This window comes from Nicotiana tabacum, chromosome 17 (assembly GCF_000715075.1).
Source record: "Nicotiana tabacum cultivar K326 chromosome 17, ASM71507v2, whole genome shotgun sequence".
Lineage (NCBI taxonomy): Eukaryota > Viridiplantae > Streptophyta > Magnoliopsida > Solanales > Solanaceae > Nicotiana > Nicotiana tabacum.
In genome coordinates this window covers 110,065,375-110,088,489 of record NC_134096.1, presented here as the reverse complement: position 1 = coordinate 110,088,489, position 23,115 = coordinate 110,065,375, and the positions used below count along the sequence as shown (strand labels likewise).

The 23,115-nt window shown below is 35.7% G+C and overlaps 2 protein-coding genes across 4 annotated transcripts; both read left to right on the top strand.

The window, feature by feature from the left end:
* The first annotated feature begins 447 nt into the window (after positions 1-447).
* LOC107773073 (uncharacterized) lies at positions 448-9,257 on the top strand. Of its 3 annotated transcripts, XM_016592517.2 has the most exons (14): positions 450-818; positions 994-1,056; positions 1,479-1,534; positions 1,705-1,785; positions 1,866-1,939; positions 2,094-2,176; positions 3,715-3,821; positions 4,047-4,189; positions 4,274-4,321; positions 5,997-6,049; positions 8,176-8,260; positions 8,345-8,411; positions 8,499-8,609; positions 8,970-9,257. In XM_016592517.2, exons 1-14 carry the CDS (start codon positions 589-591, stop codon positions 9,092-9,094), a joined length of 1,326 nt encoding a protein of 441 aa, XP_016448003.1. In that variant the 5' UTR covers positions 450-588; the 3' UTR covers positions 9,095-9,257. The 3 variants fall into 3 exon arrangements, with proteins under 3 accessions (XP_075090924.1, XP_075090925.1, XP_016448003.1); XM_075234823.1 differs by having other exon boundaries at positions 448-818; positions 8,345-8,609; XM_075234824.1 differs by lacking the exon at positions 994-1,056 and having other exon boundaries at positions 448-818; positions 8,345-8,609.
* Positions 9,258-10,566: 1,309 nt separating this feature from the next.
* LOC107773074 (putative FBD-associated F-box protein At1g61330) lies at positions 10,567-12,988 on the top strand. Its single transcript, XM_016592519.2, has 3 exons — positions 10,567-11,648; positions 11,738-11,902; positions 12,556-12,988. Exons 1-3 carry the CDS (start codon positions 10,692-10,694, stop codon positions 12,886-12,888), a joined length of 1,455 nt encoding a protein of 484 aa, XP_016448005.2. The 5' UTR covers positions 10,567-10,691; the 3' UTR covers positions 12,889-12,988.
* Positions 12,989-23,115: the final 10,127 nt, after the last annotated feature.

Genomic DNA, 23,115 nt, shown 5'->3' with positions numbered 1-23,115 from the left:
GTATACAGTAAATACAAACATTGAATCTAATGAATGCAACAGTAAAAAAAAATTAAAACACACTAAATACAAAAGTTAAATACAACAGTTATATACAACTGAAAAATTATTCTAATTAATTGGATTGATTATGAGGCATGTTATAATTGATTTTGTTGAGTTATATTAGGAGTGTATCGCGCTAATTGATATTAATTTCGTTATTAGATAGCTAGACATACATATTTTTAAGTTGATTGCCGTTACTGTATTCATAAATACATGACACGAATATATGTGAATATATGTGTGTACAGCTGAATTGCCATAATTTTAGGTACTTTTTGCTGTCGTATTTACGAATATAATAACGCGAATATACTATCGTAATAACTGAATAGTAACTATAACAAATAATTATGTATATAACAGGTATATAGAAAGTTAATAGTTGCCGAGCAACATCAGTAGTGCCAACTTGGAATCCATAACAATTTATAGTAGCAGTGTCTTTCTCAAATAGCCCCCCAAACCCCTCGAAACACTTTCTTTTTGGCGCTAACACTCTTCACAGACTAACGTTAGCAGCCTTTTTAGCGAATCAATCAAATGGGGGAAGAAGAAGCTTCAGAGCAGCAGCCCATTAGAGAATCAATGGGTGAAGAGGGAGCTGTAGACCAGATAGAAGTCCCAACTGAAGCTGTAGAAAAACCATCGGAAGAATCTTCTTACCGTTGGCCAGTTATTCAATATGATGTTCCCCCATATCGAACCTATCATTTCTTCAACCACTTCAGAACTCCTTCTAACCCTAACAATTTCTTAAAGGGTGTTAAATGGTATGCCTTTTCTCTCTCTCTCTCTCTCTCTCTCTCTCTCTCTCTCTCTCTCTCTCTCTCTCTCTCTCTATATATATATATATATATATATATATATATATATATATATATATATATATATATATATATATATATATATATATATATGTTATCTATTTTTCTTCTGGAATTATAGGTCCCCGGATGGTTCTTGCTTCCTCACTTGCTCTGATGATAATACCTTTTGTTCTTTTACCTTGTAAGTTTTTGAATTGCTATACATTTTACTACTTTATAACTATGTTCAATGATAAATCCTCCAGGAACAACTGTGAAATTATTTTAAGTCTTGAATAACTGTAAAGATTAAAATTTTCCAACTACAATTCGTTTGGAGTTCATACTTTGTGATTGGGTTTGTGGGGCTTAAAATCTGTTGGTAAATAGAGTTTCATGAAATGACGAATTATCTGAAAATAGAGCTGAATGTATATAGAGAATTCATATAGCCGACCCCAGAATTTTGTGAATGAGGTACAATTAATTGATTGATTAACAGATAAATAGATTCATATGTGGTGCTATTATAAGGCAAGCACATAGTAAGAAATGGTACCTAGTTATTCTAGCATTTCCATTGCATTGAGTTGCTCTGTTAATTTGGCTTTGCTTCGTTGATAGGCCGTACGATGAAAGTGAATGGCTTGCTGATACTTCTTCATCAGCTGCTGATACAGGTAAATTGTATGATATTAGTATATTTAGGTTTGGATGTGAAGCAACATTGTGGAAGTATGTTATAGTAATTGTGGAAATTATCAATCATGTGTGTTCAGTATTAAACTTGATATGATTTGCTATCTCATGTTGTTGTTTGTTGTGTTTAAGACTGAATGATTATTTGCAGATTCTTATGCTGCAAGCCTTGTCATGAGTGAGGGGGAGTCTGTATATGACTATTGCTGGTATCCCTATATGTCTTCTTCAAGTATGTCAATTGCCTTGTTATTTGTGGTAATGCTGACTGTGATAAGAAAAATTTAACTAGAGTTTTCTTTCATGACCCAGGTCCAGAGACATGTGTTTTTGCAAGTACTGCCCGTGATCACCCTATTCATCTCTGGGATGCTACTACTGGACAGGTGTGTCTTCGTCTCTAGAGCTGTTGCTACATTATTTTTTTCCTCTCGCTTGCTCTTTGATAGGTTGCTAACTACCCATGATTTGTATAGCTGCTCAACAAGCTTAGCTAGGAAGATATTCTTCCCTACATTATCTTTTCTTGGGTGGTTGCAGTTACGCTGTACTTACCGTGCTTATGATGCCATGGACGAGATCACTGCTGCCTTCTCAGTTGCCTTCAACCCAGCAGGGAATAAGTAAGCATTTCTTTTTTTATCAGCCCCAGACCCCACTTGTGGGAATGCACTGGGTCGTTGTTGTTGTTCTTTTTTTATCAGATTGCTTTTCTCCATCCTCACTCTTGTGGTCACAGTTCATGAGGCATTGGTCCTTTTTCATTAATTTTATTTGTAGTATTTTAGTTGTGTTTTAGAAAAGAAGAAGACAAGAAACATAGCACACTAGGTATAAATTTTTATTTGGAGTCAATGAAATTATATAGATGACTGATGCTGTACGAGTAATTACTAGGTTAAGCGTGTTTAGTGCAGAATATTCTTTCTTCTTATATGATTGATGATTAAAGAGTTTACTTCCACCGACATGATTTATGTTTTCCAGATTAGTCAATATAATTACTGCCAGAACTGTTGGATAATGCATGTAATCAGTAGATTTAGTTGAGCTGTTATTTGTGAGTTAGTAGAGAGGCCATCAAAATGAGTTTTTCAGCTATCTTGGCAAATAGATATGCTTTTTTCTTTCTGGATAAAAGGCTTGCCTGGTAAACAATTAGTACCTATTATTCATTTTATTTGGCGGTGATTGAATGAACACAAAGTTAAAAAAGAAAGGAAGACTTGGATCACAAAAGGTCTCTCTATGTATACATATATAATATGTGCGTGTGCGTGCGCACTCGCGCACATGTATGTAAGCTAATAACAACCAAAAGTACCACTAGTATGTAGGGCTTTCGACATGCCATGTCAATTCCTATAAGAGCACGTTATTGAGGATAAATTGGAAACATTAAAATTAAAGAATTTCTAATTATGAAAAGGTGTCAACTTTTTCAGAACAAACCAAAAGAAAAAAACACGTGCCCATATAAAATAAAACTAACGAAGTACAAGTTAGGTAATCTTCAAAATGGATGTGAAGAAAAAGAAACTCTATAGAAAAGACGGGAAGAAAAATAACCTATGGTAGACAACTCCTTATTGTATCTTTTGGATTGAAGGCAAGAAATAGGAGACCTTTTGAAGGTAAAGAGTACGTTATTGAGGGTCAAAAGTTCTGTTGTATAACTTTTGTTGATTTTTGTTTAAAGTGGAAATACCAACTTATCTGGAGGGTTGGCTAGAGTGATAGTATGATCGCAGTACCTTTGTTTTTTGATAAAGACATCTAAAAAGGTATTGTATGATCACGATAAAGCGTAGATGAACTCTTTTGATTTATTAAAAAACTGCAATCTATCCGTATTTACTGAGAGCGTGATCAGAATGACAGTAATGAGACCTAGTTATCAATTTTAGGTGGTTGCTAATGAATTTCTTGACCCTCCGCCCTCCCAAAAAATGCTTTTCCCTTTTGTTTTTTCATTTTGTTTTATAGACTTTAAGACTAATGTGTTTTCAGTTTTTCTTTGAGCATCTTCTTACTTCATTTGCACTACGATGCTAACTTCTTTTGTAGTATTGTGGTCTGCTTCATTTTCTTTATCTATGTATTAGCTGGTAATTTGCTACAAAAGTAAGTTTTCATTGACTCTTTATTCTTTTTGAGTTAGGATATTTGCTGGATACAACAAATCCATAAGAATATTTGATGTTCATCGGCCTGGTAGAGATTTTACCCAGCACTCCACCCTTCAAGGAAATAAAGAAGGGCAATCAGGTATTTTCCAGTAGCCGCTTCTCTTTATGATCACCTTTTTAGCACTCGATTGTATAATAAGATAATAAGCTGATGATTATCTGTGTCAAACACATCAAGCTGATAGTTATATCAAAGTGAAACTAGATAGTGCAGCTGAAGTTAATTAATTTTCCTACCTTCTGATGCCAACATTATTCCTCATTATACATTTATTATTCTGACACCTTTTATCTTATCTTTTAGGCATTATATCCTCAATTGCTTTCTGTCCAAGCCATTCAGGGTTGCTGGCCACAGGATCCTATAGCCAAACTACTGCCATACATAGAGAAGATAACATGGAACTTCTCTATGTATTGCATGGTCAAGAAGGTGGGGTAACACATGTAAGTTGGTAGAGCTATCATTCATTTTTTCTTTCTTATACTCAAAAATCTGTAATTGCTTCAATGATAACATTCACTTATCAGGTCCAATTCTCAAAAGATGGAAACTACTTGTACTCTGGTGGCAGGAAGGTAGGAATTTGAACGATGGTACCGTACTGTTCATTTTTAATGTCTATTTAACAGATACTCGGCCTTTTGTTTTGTTCCTTCCCTTGCACAGAAAATGCTGGATCTATAATTTTATTTTATCCATCATAAATAATGGACCAAATGCGCTTGCTGCCTTAGAGGGTTTCTTGTTTTTTAATCTTTAGCGAAAAAGAAACCAGAATGTATAGACAGCTCAAAAGAAAAACTTATCCATTTGAGTTGAATTTCATTTTTTGTGCAGGCTTTTTATTTGGTTGGGATAGAGTTGGGGCAGAGCGGAGCCAGAATCTGTTTCAGCGATAAACAGCTAACTGGAATAGCTTAGACATATCTTTGATTTAACAAAGTAATACATAAACCACAATAGCTACACGAAATTTTTGAGGAAGTGATTTAGGTTTGTACTAACTCCACATAATATGAGAGATTCTTAAAATAGGAAAAGAACAATCAAAGAAAATCTTAAGGTCGATTACTGATCAATGGTTTTACAAAATTATTGAAGTTCAATTACCACTTTCAACCATGTTTTCACAAAGTTAAATATAACAACCTCATTAGCTGTTTTTCAAATTATTACTAAATAGAAAAATGCTTTGCAGAATATCAAAATTAATGCAAGCATGAGTTTGATTACTCATTAGTAATTAATGGTAACCATATTTCAGACTTGGATACTGCTTATGTATTAATGATCCTAGCACCTGCTCTTATGTCTTATCTCTCTTCTTTTATTTTTGTTTTTCCTTTTATTCTTTCTCCTATTCTGTTAAAGACTTTTAGTGAGGTGAGATCTTGAAAGCAATTTATGACTTTAGTGTTCCCGTGGAATTAGTGCCAAAAGATGTTAGAAGGGAGAATGCATAACAAAGTTGGCGAATGTATAATTGACCACATTGCCTTTAAATTTCTAGCATCAATTTAATAGGTTTCCTTCTCTCTCTCTCTCTCTTCAAATTTTGTGGGTTTTGCAAGTCTTATGATCATTGTTTTGGTTCTTATAATTCAGTTTATGTATTCGTCTGTCAGTGCAAATATATGCTTCAACCCACTCCGGAACTTTAAGATATTTGCTGGTTTAGGAAAGGGAAGCCCATGCCATGCTGTAGATGACCTTCATTAACTTTTCATAGTAAGCTTTGATTAAAGTTCATAGGGAAGCCTTCATGTGATGTCAGCTATGTCAGACATTTGAGACCTTTTCGCATAGTGCACTCTATTCAACTTCTACCTAGACTTATAAGTGTGCAGTTTGTTACACTTGAGTTATAAAATTGAAATAAGATCTGTATTTGTTTCCTTCATTCAGAAATATAAACTTTGTGCCTGTTCGGCTAAAAGGCATGTCTTCTAGTTGTTGATTTCCCTCACTTGTCTATTTTTGATCTCTTCTTGATCCGAGGGTCTATCGGAAACATCCTCTCTACTCCTACGGAGTAGGGGTAAGGTCTGCGTACACACTACCCTTCCCAGACCCCACTTGTGGGATTCCACTGGGTTGTTGTTGTTGTTGTCTATTTATGATCTAAACTTTGACTGTTTCCTCTTCGGACTCATTTATTCTATATCGCCACATGTGCTAGTGCTACACTGTCATGCATGCATGTTGTATTAAACATATGTTTGACCGAGTTCATCTCAAATCTTGTTTTAGGACCCTTACATACTGTGCTGGGACATTCGGAAGACTGTTGAAATTGTTTACAAGTAAGTTCCTTTCTACTGACTGGATACTCAGGGAACGAGAATGTCGGAATGATTGACTGGATCGTTTTGTTTCTGTTCAATATAGAAACTAATGAAATGCATTCCTCTTCAACTTTCTTGTATCTGACATCTCACTCTCTTGCTAGAAAAGCGATAATCCTTTAGCAGTTTCCTTGTCCTGTAAAATAACACTATATAAGCTCATATGATGTTTTCCTGGAGAGGGATTCTTTTATAATCTGAAGTGGTCTATTTTATTTAAGGGTGGAATAAATGATTATTGCTTGAAAGTATTGAAATCCTGTCTATATTGTGAAAACATTTCTATATTCTTTACATGCTCTTGCATATTCAGCAGGCGGGATGATTACATGAGATTCAAACATTATTCATTGGTTTTCCCCCTTCAAGAATAAGCTTAGATCACTTCCTGGAATTTGTCAGCTCCTTGGCTTAGCTTTACAAGTTTTTTGTATTTTCTGAGCTGACAATTTGCCTCCCTTTGTATCTTTGCATTCCCTGGATGACTTGATGATATTTCACTCACTTAATTAAGAAAAGAAGTTTTTATGCCAAATCAGAAAAAGCTAAAACTATTATTTGGACAGCCATGCTGCTCAAATTTTCTTTCTTTCCCCCATAGGCCTTATAAATTGTCTAGTGGGATTGTAATAGAGCTAACAATGTTTTTACTGCACTGTACATTTTGCATCTTCTTGATGCCTTAAATGAAATCCATTATCTTATAAAAAAAAAAAAAAATTGTCTAGTGGGAAGTTGGTACCTTGTTGTTTGGGTGTCTTTTTTGTTTTGTATATGTAGTGTTTACATGCAAAGCGATGAGCTCACAAAAATATACTGTTTGCATCTGGAGACCGATTTATTAAAAATTGTAGAAATCTGCTTTCTATTATGTTGGTTTCACTTAAGCCACCTGACCCTGGATTAGGTGAAATCTGATTATTAAATGACATAGAAAAGAAAAGAAAATCATTAATGTGAAATGTGGAAATTATCAATCTATTGGTATACTAAAGAGGTTCATTTCCTCTTATGGGACAAGCTTTTGGAAAGTAATCATGAAGGAAGAAAGAATCACAAAATTCATAGGATTCTTGGTAGCAGCTGGATGTAGAAGATGATATTGGTGGAATTTATGGTGCCAAGATAATAGTCCAAAAGATGATTTCCTATTGTATTCTCATTGGAGATGATCACAGTAGCTGAGGTTCCAAAAAAAGAAGTATCGTGGGTATATCCTTTAGAAGACCTCTATAGAATTATCATTTAGTGAGGTGGAAATCCTGCTGAGATTGTACAATCATAGAAAGTTTGAGGATGTTGATGGTATCAAAAGAATCATGGTCGAAATGAGTACTTCCTATATCCTTCTATTTATTGGAGAAGATCCTAGATCTTTGTGGAGAAAATTATCAAAATCTACGCCCCGACAAAAGTAGCATTCTTGATGTGGTGTGTGGTATGGGAGCGATTTTGACTGCAGATAGCCTAAGGAGGAGAAGGTGGAGAGTGGTTAGTTGGCACGACTCGTGTAAGAAGTAATGTGAGTGTTCTACTACTTCATGGTGATTTACTTACAGAGTTGCACTTTTATTTTTCATTGCATGTTACCGAACTCTGGGCACAAAGGAAGGGTTGAGGGCAAATTAACAATTTTTTTTATACTTATAATTTAGCTGTAGGCAAATTGTCTTTTCAAATGGTGCCTAATTGTTTGGCAGAAAGGAGGGGTAGAGTGTCCAAACTTGAGGTTCTACTAGAAGTGCTTTTTCTCCACATCTCTACAAATTAAAAGCACCTTTAATTGTTACCAAACACTTGAAGAAATGCTTTTTCACAAAAGGGGCATAACTCTTCCTAAAGATTGGTCTACATCCTCAACATTCTATAAAATGGAAAGAAAGATATATCTTATCTTGGTATTGAAGCGATTATCCAGCCAATAGACACAGATTTTCGAACTATCCACGTTGAGACTTGAGAGTATCCATTTGCATGAATGCAATAATTAGTTATGGTGATACTTGTGCAAGTTTGAAATCATGGTGACTGATTGCTTCAGTGGTCAAGTTTCTAAAGTTCCCCTTTTTGTTTCATTTAATAAGGCTGTACAGATCATCAGAAACTACCAATCAGCGCATATATTTTGATATTGAACCTCAGGGTCAGCATCTTGGCTCGGGAGGACAGGTAATCTTCTACTTAGTTAAAAATTACATCTTCTGTCGCAATGAAATTTAAGATCTCATCTTGTGTGCTTGCTTGTGTGTCTAGGATGGCTCAGTTCACATTTATAATCTTCAAACTGGACAGTGGGTGTCCAGCTTCCGAGCTGCATCAGGTACTTCATTATCATATACAGAAAGCTTATGTTGGATGAAGGTCTACCTATTTTCTTCTATTTCTTACTCAGCTTATCCCATTTTAGACACGGTGAATGGTTTTTCCTTTCATCCTTTCTTGCCAATGGCTGCCTCTTCGTCAGGCCACCGGAGATTTGGAGTTTTAGATGACGCCTACGAGGATATGCTCCTTACTGGTAAATTTATTCACCCTGCATTGTTGGAATAATGCCCCAAAGTATATGTGTTCAAACTTTTGTAGTCGTCTGCAATGAAATATCTTCATAATTGATGCCATATCTCCTCCTCCTATGCTTTGATATGTCTGATTCCTCATTCCCATTTACCACTTTCTGAGAAACAAACTTGTTGTCATGCTTCTTAGTCCTACTTGCTTCCCTTCTTAATAAAGTTGCTAAAATGCTTAGATCACATCTGCTCAGATCAAGTCAATGTTTGCATTTGTTGTAGAAATGCTCTTTGTATTATAGCGGTCTGATTGATTACAAACTGTTAACAAGAGAAGTTTTAAATATGACTGTTTTTTCCTTGTTTAGGTGATGAAAATTGTGTTTCTGTGTGGAGCTTCTCCTATTCAGCATCCTTAGAAAATGCTGATAGCCCCAGTTCGGGAGGCTCAAATGGTAAAGATGAGCTTCAGGACCTTCATCAAGAAGCTTGATCCTTATACCAGCCTTGTGTATAAACTTATATTAGCATGTGATGACACCACCTTAAAATACAACCACAGAAAATCATTCTAAACAAACTGTGTTGCACTATTTATGAATGTATGCTCATTAAATTTTCCTAACCAGTTATTAGCTCAGAGATATTACTTCTGGTATTTGCCTCATTTGGACTTAACTTATCCTTTTCTCATTTTCCATTTTGGTATATGGAAAAGAAAATCACAGGAAAGTTTGAGGAATTGTGTCTAGCTTGCTACTTCTTGAACGTGTTATCCATGCATGGTATGACCGAGTCTTTTCATTATCTTCTTAAAGTTTTGTCAATGCTCAAAATAGCTGAAAAGGCATCCATTTTATTAACCTTGTGTTGTTGGAGTAGAGAAACCAACCATATTTCTCATCATTTCTTTTAAGCACCCCCACTCTTGTGAAACATTCAATCACACAATTCAGCTGAGAATCTCATTCATTGCTCATTTTCAACATTCCAAATTTTGCAACCTACTCTCGTGTTGTATGTCATCCTTGCCTAAACTTCAGGCCTATTCCTTCTTTCACTTGATCCAACTTGTACTAAGTACTCATCTTTCTACTGCATGCATTTGAATGATAATTTAGAGATGGTTATGCGGTTAATTTAATAGTAATAACGATGTAAGAGATTTGGTTCATGACATTTTATGCATGTATTATCTTTACTAACGCGGTCAACCTACAAAGCACTAAAAATAATTATTTTACGAATAATAAAATAATTGCCTAGTTTACGGGCATTTGAACTTATACTATATTTATACCAGTTAAAGCTATTACATATTTTTATTCCTATAATTTTATCTTACACAAATAATTACATTGTTTCCTCATAAATTATGCAGTATTAGAAGATTTTAACATCTTAAACCAAAAACTGCATTAATAACCAGATTTATATAAAGATCCAGATGTTATATTAGTTATGTAGAAATTGCATCGATAATGCGTATATAGTTTTATGTTGCAAAACAAACATTGTATCAGTGATGCAAAATATTATGCCAATATTATTTTTTCTTATGTGGCCAGCGTCTTAAATTAACCGACGACTTATCGTGTTTTTGGCTCATTCGCCAGATCACGTAACATTGTAAAACTCCCTACTGATAAGTTTGGAGTAATGAAACTCAGTTTAGTATAATCTGCTCTTTAATTAAGTTTTTCCCCGTTAGAATATATGTTAATTCAAATTTCAAACTTGAAACAATTTATCACATAGATAAAAAATTTATTAAATTATTTTCTATTATCAAAATTTTTCATTTATTTATTATATAACCTGATACTTCGGGGCTCTGAATTCAAATAAAACGCCATAAAGCAGTCCCCTCTAACGTAATCTAACTATAGATTGCTTTTATGTGTACTTACTTATGAAATTTGACTATATTCTTATTGTTTTTTTTTTGCCAGATAAGAATACATTCATTCATGCACTATATATACATAGGTCTCTCACATTTTCTTCTCACTACATTTTGTCTTAATATTTCCTCCTCTCTATATACATCTTGTCTTAATATTTCTCTTTTGTAACTTAGAAAAATAGTTATGGAAGCATCAAGTTCAGGGTCCAAAATAAAGCGAGTTTTGGTGCCAAATCCAAGGAAAAGATTTAGGAGAAACTCTTTGGAAACAAATAATAATGATGAATCCAATAATTCTACTGTGTATCTTCCTAATGAAATTGTTGATAGGATTTTCACTTTTTTACCTATCGAATATGCTATTACTTCTTCTTCTCTTGTTGCTAAACCATATAGATATTCATGGTTATATTCTCGTGACCTTTGTTTTGATAAAGATTTTAGGCGACGTTGTCGAGCGAGACAATGGTCAGAGGCGTCAGTTGTTAATTATATATTACTGAGGCACTTAGGTGACAAAATTAGTAGCTTTAAATTAAATGTTAGTCCTATACCATATGCTGCTTATTTTGAGAATTGGTTTAAAATGGTTGCTTCAAAAGGCGTAGAAGAGTTTCAAGTAGAGTTAATTCAACCTTATCAGTATTGTCAAATAAAATCTGATATCTTCACTGAGCCAACTCTTCGCGTCTTAAAATTAGTCCGTTGTGAATTGTTTTTGTCACAAAAATTGAGTGGTTTACAATTCTTGAAATCTCTTAGTCTAAGTATGATTCCTGTGCCACCTTTTTTTACTAAAAAGTTGTTGTCAAGCTGTTTGCTTCTTGAATCTTTGGCTCTAGAGGGTTGTTCTTTGATTGGTGAAATTAATATTGAAGGTTTGAATAGGTTTAGTGCTCTTGTGCTTAGACATTGCATTGACTTAATTTTGGTCACTATTAATACTCCAAGTATTACCACACTTCATTATAGTGGTAAGATTAATAAAATTAAGTTTGTGGATCCAATGGTCATAAGATTAAAAGATGTGATCTTGGATTTTGGTGCTACAAAAGGGCTTCAACATATAGCTCATAGGGATGATTTGATGGAAGTTTTGAGAGATGTTGAGACTCTCTCAATTACCAATGCTGTTCTTGAGGTAAAATAATTATATCATATATTTTTTCTTTTTTTTATAATTTAATTTATATCCACTGACAGCGTAAATAATTTTTTTTATTTGATTAGGGGCTTTCTCCAAGATTTGTGGATTTTGAATACAGAGATGTGGAATTCTATTTTCAGAATTTGAAGGAACTCCAATTGGTTAGACGTGGATTGAGCTTTGTCAACCCTTGGGACATTCTTTGTTTTGTCAAGAATTGTCCCAACATAGAGAGACTCTTTATTGATGTAAGTATATATTCTGACCTTTTTGAACAATTTTTTTTTGGTTTGCTATTGTTTATTACTTAATTTTTCTTGTCTTTGTGAAATTTTTTGTTTAATTTATCTGTAAATTTTTGTAAGCAAACATATCCCGGTCATCTTTATTTGTTTGCCCCTGTTATTTTTCAACTTGAAAATAGAACTTTTCAAGATTTATTAATCGCAAAATCCAGAATAAAAAGTTATGAAATTGAAACCATCAACATATATGGATTTTTATTTAATGCCTTTCTCTTTAGATCTGATATTTTAAAAAGACAAATTTAAGTGATATCTGTTCCTATATAGAAAATAATCAAACCTACTATCAAAAAGGAAAACGAGAAATAAACTGGAATATTAGAATCAGTTGATGATGTTGTTTCTCGTTAATTTGTACGCATATCTTGGAATTAAAACTCATAGTCACAACTAGCTTGTTTTATCTATTTCACTTGTAGATTATCGATGTCTCGTAGAATAACGTGTTTCCTACAAAAATTATTGTAAATGAGGTTTGTGCCGTGCTTTGTGTTAATGTTATCGCATGGCTAAATGGAAAAAAAAAGGAAAAAATACTCTTGATTTAATCAGTACTTATTTAATTAGTGGAGTAATTAACAAAATTAATTATGCAGTTTGGTCTTTATGCAATGGAAGTTGGAAGCTATTGGAATTTGGTGGCAAAGGAAAAATTTGAGAAGTGCCAAACAGAATTCCCACAACTCAAGTTATTGAAGGTGAAGAGGTTTAAGAAACTTGAGCTTGAAGAAAAATTGGTGAAATATTTCTTGTTGCATGCTACGTCTCTGGAGTCTTTGATTTTGTTGGAAGCAAAAAATTATCGCCATGAAATTAAACTGAGCGATATCATTTATTATAAAACAGTTTCAAACCTAGCTATTGTTTCTACCTATAGTGCTTATCAAGATCAAAGTCGTGTGTTTCCTAAGCATAGAGTCCTGCAGTGAGCGCAGAAGGACAGTCCGATGGACAAGATATCCTGTGTTTACGCAGGGTCTGGAATATATTCGGGCATTCATCAAAAAACTTGTTGTGTTTTCTTTCTCTTTTTGTTTCGACATTAGTGGTGCAGTATTCTTGTTGTGGTGAGAATATGTGGACAAAGAAGGGATATAGTGATCAATATTCTTCTTGTTGTAATGAAAAAAATTGGAGATGATGTACTGCTGGTTTTAAATGATATTTGCATCTTTTGGATTTCATATATATGGGTTTTTATTGTTTCTCTTCATTTATAACTTTTAAATTCACCTAAACAATTTAAGAATATATACTTTATTATTATTATTATTATTATTATTATTATTATTATTATTATTATTATTATTATTATTATTATTATTATTATTATTATTATTATTGTTATTATTATTATTATTATTATTATTATTATTATTATTATTATTATTATTATTATTATTATTATTAATATTTAGTATTCAATCTTCACTACCCTGCGTTTTACAGACTAATTTGCGTCTAAGCAAGCCACTAATTGCTTCCCCCTAGCTCCCAGCCCTTCTCACAACGTAACTTATAATCGCTTCTATTACTTTTTTCTTTTACAATATATATTTCAAAATTTTCTCCACCCCATAAAATCTGAATTATAGCAATTCTTAAATTACAGAAATTCAAATTCAATTCTGCCCTGACATATTAAGTATTATAAGATGGTTATAAACATAAGCATGTGAGTGAATAAGAACTGGATGCAATATCTAAAAACACAAATGTATTTGAAGGCATACTAAATTTAGGGTTACAGCCGCGCGTCAAATCTCGTCGTACGTAACTCTTACTATTAACATAATATGAAAAGACTATAGTATATATATTCATTATGATTGATATACTAATAAAAGTACGTTAATAATTATTTCATCATGGTATAGTACTGATAGTTGCATTCGCAATAATTCATGTGTTTAATACTTTGGTCATATCAAAATAGAATAATAAACTAATTCACAGTGACAAGATGAACATGTTTATTTTTTTCCGTGCCTTTAGTATTAGTGCACTCAAATCTAGCTATTCTTCACATCGGTGATTACCTACTTGCCTGCTTCAATAATTTCTCTTTTATTTTGTCGAATGGAGTAGTTTTTAATTACTCTTTTGATTAGTCATATAAACCTTAAATCCATTTCAGTAAAGACTTACCCATCCGACATTTCACATTAAATCAATGAAAACAAGACAAATATTTTATATATACAACATTATGTATTCTTACTTTAATTTTAATTGTTAAATTAAATTATTTAATTTGATATAAACATGTGAAGCACGTAATATTACCTTATCCCATGTAATAAGGTCAGTTACAGAGCTAATTCTACATAAAATAATAGGGGTTTACTCATTATTTAAGGCGGAACTCTTTTCAAATTGAGCAAGCAGTTTTAGTTGGAGAAATGGATAAAGATACAAAGTGACATAATACGTAGCTAATCCCAAAATTAATTCCAAAGGTAGAGAAAGTGTGCAGAGATAAACACGAATTAATAAAGGACCATCAAGATTCAGAGGATTATTTAAAGGCCTTATTTAGATGGTGTTTGACTTGATGTCAAGGGGTGGATTTACTATCTAATCTATGGTGTACGTGAACTTATAATTTTTTCGTAAAATTAAATATTTTATGCACATATTTCCTTAAATTAATTTAATATATCGGTTGGCTTACCTCTATATACTATATTAAAAATACGAAGGCCTTTAAACGAAATGTTGTTCGCCTTTTTTACCATTTAAAAATAGAAATCCCCATTAAATAAAATAGTAATTTAAGTTATTTTCCTAATATTTAGGATTTGAAATCAACTAAAATACCCTAATAATTAGAGCTTTGAAATTAAATTTTTTTTACAAATCTGCGTAAACTAATATTATTAGAATTCTGAATGAACATGCCACTTTGACATTCCATATATAAAATTTCGATCATTTAAATCCATAACATAATAAGGAGAATTGGCTTTCAATTACTTTTCATCCACGCCAGGACTCCTATTCCTATCATTTTATTGGCAATTTTATTAAGTATCTAATTTAATATATGGTGAAGCTAGCGTCATAAATAAATAACACTTCTAACGTGAAGAGTCATAAATTGATTTAATTGTTTCCTTATATTCATTTGTTATTTGTAAGAGATAGAGTTTTGGTGGAAAATAAAATCCTATTAGGGTTATAAAAGTGCACCTGTCTATAGAAGAATTTCACCAATGTACGGAAAAAAAACCTCCTTAAGGCCATGCTGGATAGTTTTCAAATTCTGCTCTTTTTAAATTATACAATCTTTGATAATTTACATAGGTTAAGGTTGCACATGGTTGATTGATGTGCGATTAATGATCTAATCATTTTCTTATTTTTCCATAGATTTGTTGATTCATGACACAATGATTCATGCCACAGATTTTTTTTCTTTCGTGCTGATGAAGGCACAAAAAGGTTAGAACTTTCTGGTTTTAATCTTCGGAGACTATTAATATACATATCTTTATTGGTACATCTTTATTGATATATATACGCACCCCTTTATATAGGCGTATAAGGCCAATCAATGAAGTTGATTGTCAAAAACAACTTCAAAATATTTACCATCGATTATTAAACTTCCTATTTACAATAATCTTAACATAGAAGTATATATATAAACAAAGTTAATATACTACCAAGGATAATATTAGTTGTGGTAGATCCCTAATAGAGAAGATTAGTTTTCCTCCACTCTCTTTTCTCTAATATTGCAGAGACGAACCAGCAATTTGGCTAAAAGAAATTGTGGAATATGGTTTCTCAAATTTTATTATGGATCATCTTTCTCAGGTATTACTATACGCTAACTTCTTTTTATAATATAAGTAAAACTTGAAAGATTTGTATTGACCTTTAACGAGATAGTTTTTTTCTTCTTCATTCGGTTGGATATTTTGGGTGGATAATATAATTTTCCAACTCATAAAATATAAATTACACAGTATGTAGAGTTGGCAAGTTGCTTCGTTCATGATTAATATTTATAATTCTTTTTTTATTTTAAAAAAATAATTCTATAACTTCTTAGAAAGAAAAGAAAAGGCTAAGCAAAGGTGTTTTTGATTATTCAGTTGTTAGTAGCAGTTCATTATATTTTTCGCGGGTTTTACAAAGAATAGAAAACCATAGCGTCAATCTCAAAGGAACTCCTCTATATAAATTCTTCGAGTTGAGTTTTGTCATATCATGTGGACTTATTTTGTTGACTACTTTTGACATTGTAAAGTATGATAATATGACATGAATTCGGCTTTCAGACTTTTATTTGCGATGCAATACTAATTTACTTTGGATAATGTCAGTTATTATGAGAAAATCCTAGACTAAAATTGTTAACGATTTCTATATAATTACTATAATTCCAAATATTACATAAATATTAAATAAATACATCATCTTGAAGATCTTTAATTTATCTACTATGTCAATTAAGTATGTAATAACATTCAATTGCATTGTTAAAAAAAATATTGTAAGTACTTTGATGCAACAACGCTTTATGTTACCACATTTTATTTTTCTTGTATATTTTTTATTTATTGATGCGATACACACGTATACTAAAATTAGTACTCTAAAAAGTTTGAATTGTGTATTTAGTTGAATACTGAGTTAATTGCCCAAATGATTGAGATTGATACCTAACTTAATACTTTTTTATCCCTCTATTGATGTCCTTGTCTTATCCCCTGATAGTTAAGTCTTACTTGGCCACTAATTAATAACTTTAAGTTCATCTATAACTTTGACTAAGATCTGTTTGTCTAAATTGAACAAAAAATGAAAATAAAAAGTTCTAGAGTAATTATTATTTCTGCTCGATTGGTTTGCCACTATTACTATTTTAGAGTCAAATTGTATACGGTCGAAATAGATTTCGGCCTTCGTACGTCTGATCGAGTTCGAAAGATAATTGATCGAAGTGAGACCTCGAGATGGGTTCCGAAGATGGTACAAACAAGTTTCGAATCCGTAGGGCTAATCAATGTCGAGTTCGACATCATTGTCAAGCTCGGATCCAAATCAAACTATGATGCAAAGTAAAGCTATCAAGCTTATGATCCAGAGACCGACCAATATTGACCCCGAATCAATTCGAGAGCTCGAGTCAGAATCGAGCTCGAGCCAAAATCGAGAGCTCGAGTCAGAATCGAGCTCAAACTAAGATCGAGAGCTCGAGTCAAGATCGAGCTCGCAGACAAAAGTCGTTGCAATCCCACTAGAGGAGAGAATCTTGGTAGGAATTGTGAAAAAGCTGATTTATCGTGGGTCTCCTACTGAGTATTTTTAATTATGTTTAGAGCAAGATCCCTCTACTATAAAGGGTATGGTTATCATTTCTATAAAGGCAAGTTTTCACGCTTACATTGTAATCAAAACACTATATTCTCCCATAGTAAATAATTGTTCTTTCAAGCTTCTTAAATTGATTTCACTTGTTGAATCCTAAAATTCATTTTCTTTACAACCTTATCTATTTTGCATTCTTTGCAATCCATATTTCTATTTCTATTTCTATTTATCCTTACAATTTATATTAAGTTGCGCCACATATCCTTAGAACTACGTACAAATTCAACTCCATCTATTTTTCGGGTAAACAGTTTGGTGCCCACCGTGGGGCTAAGGATAACAATGGTTATTTGATATGAATCCGAAGAAACACACCGTTGTGTTTTGCGCTCGGTTCCGAAAATATCTTGGATTTCGGATTAGCAACGACTAACTACCAATCAAATGGCTTCACCAGTCGACAACAGAGCCGGTCTTCAAGTTGAGAACAATAACTTGACACCCAGTACCAAAAGGCCACTTGTAAACACCATTGGAGCTCGAATCGGAGCGCCAATAGATATCAATTCGCATGTAGCCATTAAGGCGAACCTCCATGCTGAACCCGAGAATAACATCCATGGTGGCACTCGGTCTGCAGCTCGAGATACCCATAGCGTGGAGAAAAATGGCGTTAGCTTGCGTATGATTTTCGAAATGTTGCAAGTCCAACATGCAACAATAGCTCAGTTGCAGAGCTAAACCCAGCTACAAAGCAGGCCGGAGCCCAATCCACCTCGAGAAATCACCCACAGAACGGAGCCAACCATAGTGAAGTCAAATGAGCAAGAATCGGGAACTACTCCCGAAATTGATAAATTGCTCGAGGAAATCACAAAGCGAGTCGAAGCCAATCATAAAAAAGTAGAAACTTATAACTCTAGGGTCGATCAGATCCCGAGAGCTCCACCAATGATAAAAGGGTTGGATTCGAAAAAATTCGTGCAAAAACCTTTTCCCTCGAGCGCAGCCCCGAGACCAATCCCCGAAAAATTCCGTATGCCCGAAAATTTTAAATATAACGGAATGACCGATCCCAACGAGCACGTCACTTCTTACACGTGTGCCATCAAGGACAATGATTTAGAAGACGATGAAATCGAATCTGTGTTGTTAAAAAAATTCGGAGAGACCCTCTCGAAGGGGGCAATGATTTGGTATCACAACTTACCACCAAATTCCATAGACTCGTTCGCCATATTAGCAGATTCTTTTGTGAAAGCACATGCCGACGCCATAAAAGTCGCAACAAGGAAATCAGACCTCTTCAAGGTAAGACAAAAGGATAACGAGATGTTGAGGGAGTTCGTATCTCATTTTCAAATGGAACGAATGGACTTGCCACCAGTCACAGACGATTGGGCTGTTCAAGCTTTCACTCAAGGTTTGAACGAACGAAGTTGGACGGCTTCACGGCGGTTAAAGCATAACCTGATCGAATACCCAGCCACCACGTAGGCCGACGTGCACAATCGGTATCAATTAAAAATTATGGTCGAAGATGATCAATTGGGGTCTGAACCCGCTGTTCGAAGGGATACTAATCGAGAACGAGGTCCGATCGGGGATCGATACCAACCGTACAACGGAAGCCACATAGTCAGTGAATGGAAACATAACCTCGGGCAAAATAACAAAAGAAGTGATCGAGGTCAAGGGTCCCGGGGGCTGATGAATAGAAGTAGGTTCGATAGGCCTGCCGGATCTAAGGAAGTACCTCGGTTATCGGAATATAACTTCAGCATTGATGCATCCGCCATCGTTTCGGCTATCGGATGCATCAAAGACACTAAATGACCTCGACCCATGTAGACCGATCCTGCCCAGAGGAATCCCAATCAAATGTGCGAATATCATGGCACCCATGGCCACAGAATGGAAGATTGCAGGCAACTAAGAGAGGAAGTGGCCCGGTTATTCAACAAAGGGCACCTTCGAGAATTTTTAAGCGATAGGGCGAAGAACCATTTTAAAAACAGGGATTTCGGCAAGCAAAACGAACAAGAAGAACCGCAGCACGTCATTCACATGATTATCGGCGGCACCGATACCCCTCAGGGACCAGTGCTTAAATGCACTAAGACATCGATTGTGAGAGAAAAGCGATCTCGAACTTAAGATTACACACCCATAGGAACTTTGTCCTTCAATGATGAAGATGCAGAAGGAGTCATACAACCTTATAACGATGCACTGGTAATATCCGTACTTATGAATAAAACTAAAGTTAAGCGTGTGTTAATTGATCCAGGTAGCTCGGCCAACATCATCAGATTGAAGGTCGTAGAACAGCTCGGCCTGCAGGACCAGATCGTACCCGCAACCCTAGTTCTAAACGGATTCAATATGGCATGTGAAACCACCAAAGGTGAGATAATTCTACTAATAAACGTTGTCGGAACCATCCAAGAAATGAAGTTCCACGTGATCGAAGGCGACATGAGATACAACGCCCTTTTCGGAAGGCCATGAATCTATAACATGAGAGTCGTACCTTCGACCCAGCACCAGGTCCTCAAATTCCCAACATTGAGAGGAGTCAAAACAGTGTATGGAGAACAACCAGCCGCAAAAGAAATGTTTGCCATCGAGGAAGCGAAACCAATATCCTCGCCTTCGCCAGTAAAGAGATCGGTCTCAGAAGGGGAACGGGATACCAAATAGCAGTCATAGACATCGACTTTGACCCAACCTGATAACCAGAGGATCGAAGAAGAAGATGATAAGAGGATCCCTCGATCCTTCGTGATTCCCGATGACTCCGACGCCACCAAATCAACGATTGAGGAACTAGAGCAAGTCACGCTAATCGAGCACTGGCCCGAACGGAAGGTATACCTGAGAACGGGGTTGAGCCCTGAACACAGGAAGAAACTTATTCAATTTCTTATCGATAACATTGATTGCTTTGCCTGGGCCCATTTAGATATAACAGGGATCCCACTGGACATAACGACGCATAGGCTAAGCTTGGACCCTAGGTTCAGACCGGTGAAGCAAAAGAGAAGACCCTAGTCCGAGGTAAAGCACACATTCATAAAGGACGAGGTAACCAAACTTCTCAAGATAGGATCCATTCGGGAGGTGAAATATCCCGAATGGTTAGCCAATGTAGTTGTAGTGCCTAAAAAAGGGAATAAACTTAGAATGTGTGTGGATTATAAGGATTTGAACAAAGCATGCCCCAAAGACTCCTTTCCGCTGCCCAACATCGATCGCATGATCGATGCCACGGCCGGTCATGAGCTCTTCACTTTTCTCGATACCTATTCCGGGTATAATCAAATCCAGATGAACCTGGAAGACCAGGAAAAGACTTTATTTGTCACCAAATATGGAACATATTGTTATAATGTGATGCCCTTCAGGCTAAAAAATGCATGGGCTACTTACCAACGCCTAGTAAATAAAATGTTTGAAGAACAAATAGGTAAATCAATGGAAGTTTATATTGATGACATGCTAGTTAAGTCCCTGCGCGCAGAGGACCATTTGACCTATTTACAGGAAACGTTCGAGATTTTGAGGAAATACAACATGAAGCTCAACCCCGAAAAATATGCTTTCGGGGTCGGTTTGGGAAAGTTCCTCGACTTCATGGTGTCAAATCGGGGAATCGAGATTAAGCCCGATAAAATCAAGGCTATCAAAGACATCACCATCGTGGACAGCGTGAAAGCTGTACAGAGGCTAACAGGATGGATTACAGCTTTAGGACGATTCATTTCGAGATCATCAGATCGAAGTCACAAATTTTTCTCTTTACTCAAAAAGAAGAACGATTTCGCTTGGACCCCGGAATGCCAACATGCATTAGAGGAACTAAAACGATATCTATCGAGCCCACCGCTACTTCATACTCCAAAAACAGACGAAAAACTTTGCTTGTACTTAGCAATATCGAAAATCACAGTAAGCGATTTCCTAGTTCGAGAAGAGCAAGGTACGCAATTTCCCGTTTATTATATAAGTCAGACCTTAGGAGAAGCAGAAACTAGATATCCGCACCTAGAAAAATTGGCACTGATACTAATAAGCGCCACTAGAAAGTTAAGACCGTACTTTCAATGTCACCACATATGCATATTAACCACTTACCCGCTTCGTAATATTTTGCACAAGCCCGAGCTATCAGGCCAATTGGCCAAATGGGCCGTCAAACTCAGTGGGTACGATATCGAATATCAACCCCGTACGACCATCAAGTCTCAATTTTAGCAGACTTCGTGGCAGATTTCACGCCAACCCTCGTATCCGAAGTCAAAAAAGAACTCCTGTTGAAATAGGGTACGTCATCGGGGGTATGGACCCTTTTTACGGACGGGGCTTTGAACGTGAAGGGGTCCGGGCTAGGCATAGTGTTAAAGCCACCCACGAGTGACACTATTAGGCAATCTATCAAAACTACCAGGTTGACTAACAACGAGGCCGAGTATGAGGCCATGATTGCAGGTCTCGAGCTAGCTAAAAGCTTGGGAGCAGAAGTCATTAAAGCTAAGTGTGACTCTTTGCTGGTGGTAAATCAAGTAAACAAAACCTTCGAAGTTCGAGAAGATAGAATGCAAAGGTATTTGGACAAACTACATGTCACTTTGCACTATTTTAAACAATGGACTTTACAGCATGTTCCACGAGAGCAAAACAACGACCTAATGAGCTCGAGTGTCGGCAGTATCGGCTGCCTCTCTTGCCTCTATCTGGGAAGTGTTAGCATTGGCCCGATAGACGGCCACGAGTGCATCCGCATCAGCCTTCACCTTTTCGGCATCGTATTTGGACTTGGTAAGTTCGGAGGTCAACCGAGCCTCGAGCTCCTCTATTCTTCTCGCTTGAACCATGCCTTTTTCCTTCATTCTTTGAAGTTGGGTTTCGGCCAATGATAACTTGGCTCGAGTAGTTTCTTTCTCTGCAGCAAAGCGGTCCATATCTTCTTTCCACTGCAAAGACTCCGCTTTTATCACATCGACCTTCTCACGAAGCTTCCTGATCATCTCAATTTTTTGCTGCAACTGTGAGACCGAAAAATTAGCCATCGTTCCGGTATCAAGCCCATAGGCTTTTAAAAGTATCATTACTTGCTCAGACAGATCAGTCTGATCTCGGTAAGCCTTGGCCAGCTCAGCTCGAAGGTCTTTTATTTCCTCTTCCCTTTGCCCTAAGAGAAATTATAGGGAGTTCCTCTCCTCAGTAACCCATTGAAGGTGGGACCGAGAATATGCTTTTCGATGAACTGCCACTGCCTGCAAAGAAACAAGAAATGAAGTTAGAAACGAAAAGTAAACATGAAGGTAGTACCAACAAAATAATTTTAAGGCTTACCTAATTCAAAGCCTGTTGCACCTCGTGAAAAAGATTCGATTCATCACTAGTACCAGCAACGTCCTTGATACCGGTAAATAGGTCACGAAAAGATCCTCTCCATCATGAGGCCTGTCTAGATCAAGGGCCCCCAAAGCTTGGGCTTCCCGAATCACCCCTGCAGAAAAAGCGGGGAAGGTGGGTGAGTCTTCGATTGCTGCTGCCCCAAATGAATCACTTGGAGCATTCTCTTCGGTTTGAAGGGATTCAAGAGGGGCCTCTTTAGACATATCCCCCATCCGTTGGCTCCGATGGGATGCGTGTTCGATCTTCGACAACTCAGGGACTCCGTCTGAATCTTTCTCAGGTATACCCTCAGTTCGAGGCAGAGCCTCATGAAGCATCATCGATCCAGCTGCCGATGGGGCATCGATGGTTTTCTTCGTTCGGGCCGCCAGCACGGACCTATCATTTTCTTCTTATTCTTATTCTTC

Excerpts from the sequence above, each read along its gene's own strand:
- LOC107773073 (XM_075234823.1), top strand. The coding sequence starts at position 589 with ATGGGGGAAGAAGAAGCTTCAGAGCAGCAGCCCATTAGAGAATCAATG. Across the intron at positions 2,177-3,714 it reads TTCAACCCAGCAGGGAATAA|GATATTTGCTGGATACAACA; the intron begins GTAAGCATTTCT and ends TTTTTGAGTTAG. Across the intron at positions 8,610-8,969 it reads CGAGGATATGCTCCTTACTG|GTGATGAAAATTGTGTTTCT; the intron begins GTAAATTTATTC and ends TTCCTTGTTTAG.
- LOC107773074 (XM_016592519.2), top strand. The coding sequence starts at position 10,692 with ATGGAAGCATCAAGTTCAGGGTCCAAAATAAAGCGAGTTTTGGTGCCA. Across the intron at positions 11,649-11,737 it reads TTACCAATGCTGTTCTTGAG|GGGCTTTCTCCAAGATTTGT; the intron begins GTAAAATAATTA and ends TTATTTGATTAG. Across the intron at positions 11,903-12,555 it reads TAGAGAGACTCTTTATTGAT|TTTGGTCTTTATGCAATGGA; the intron begins GTAAGTATATAT and ends TTAATTATGCAG.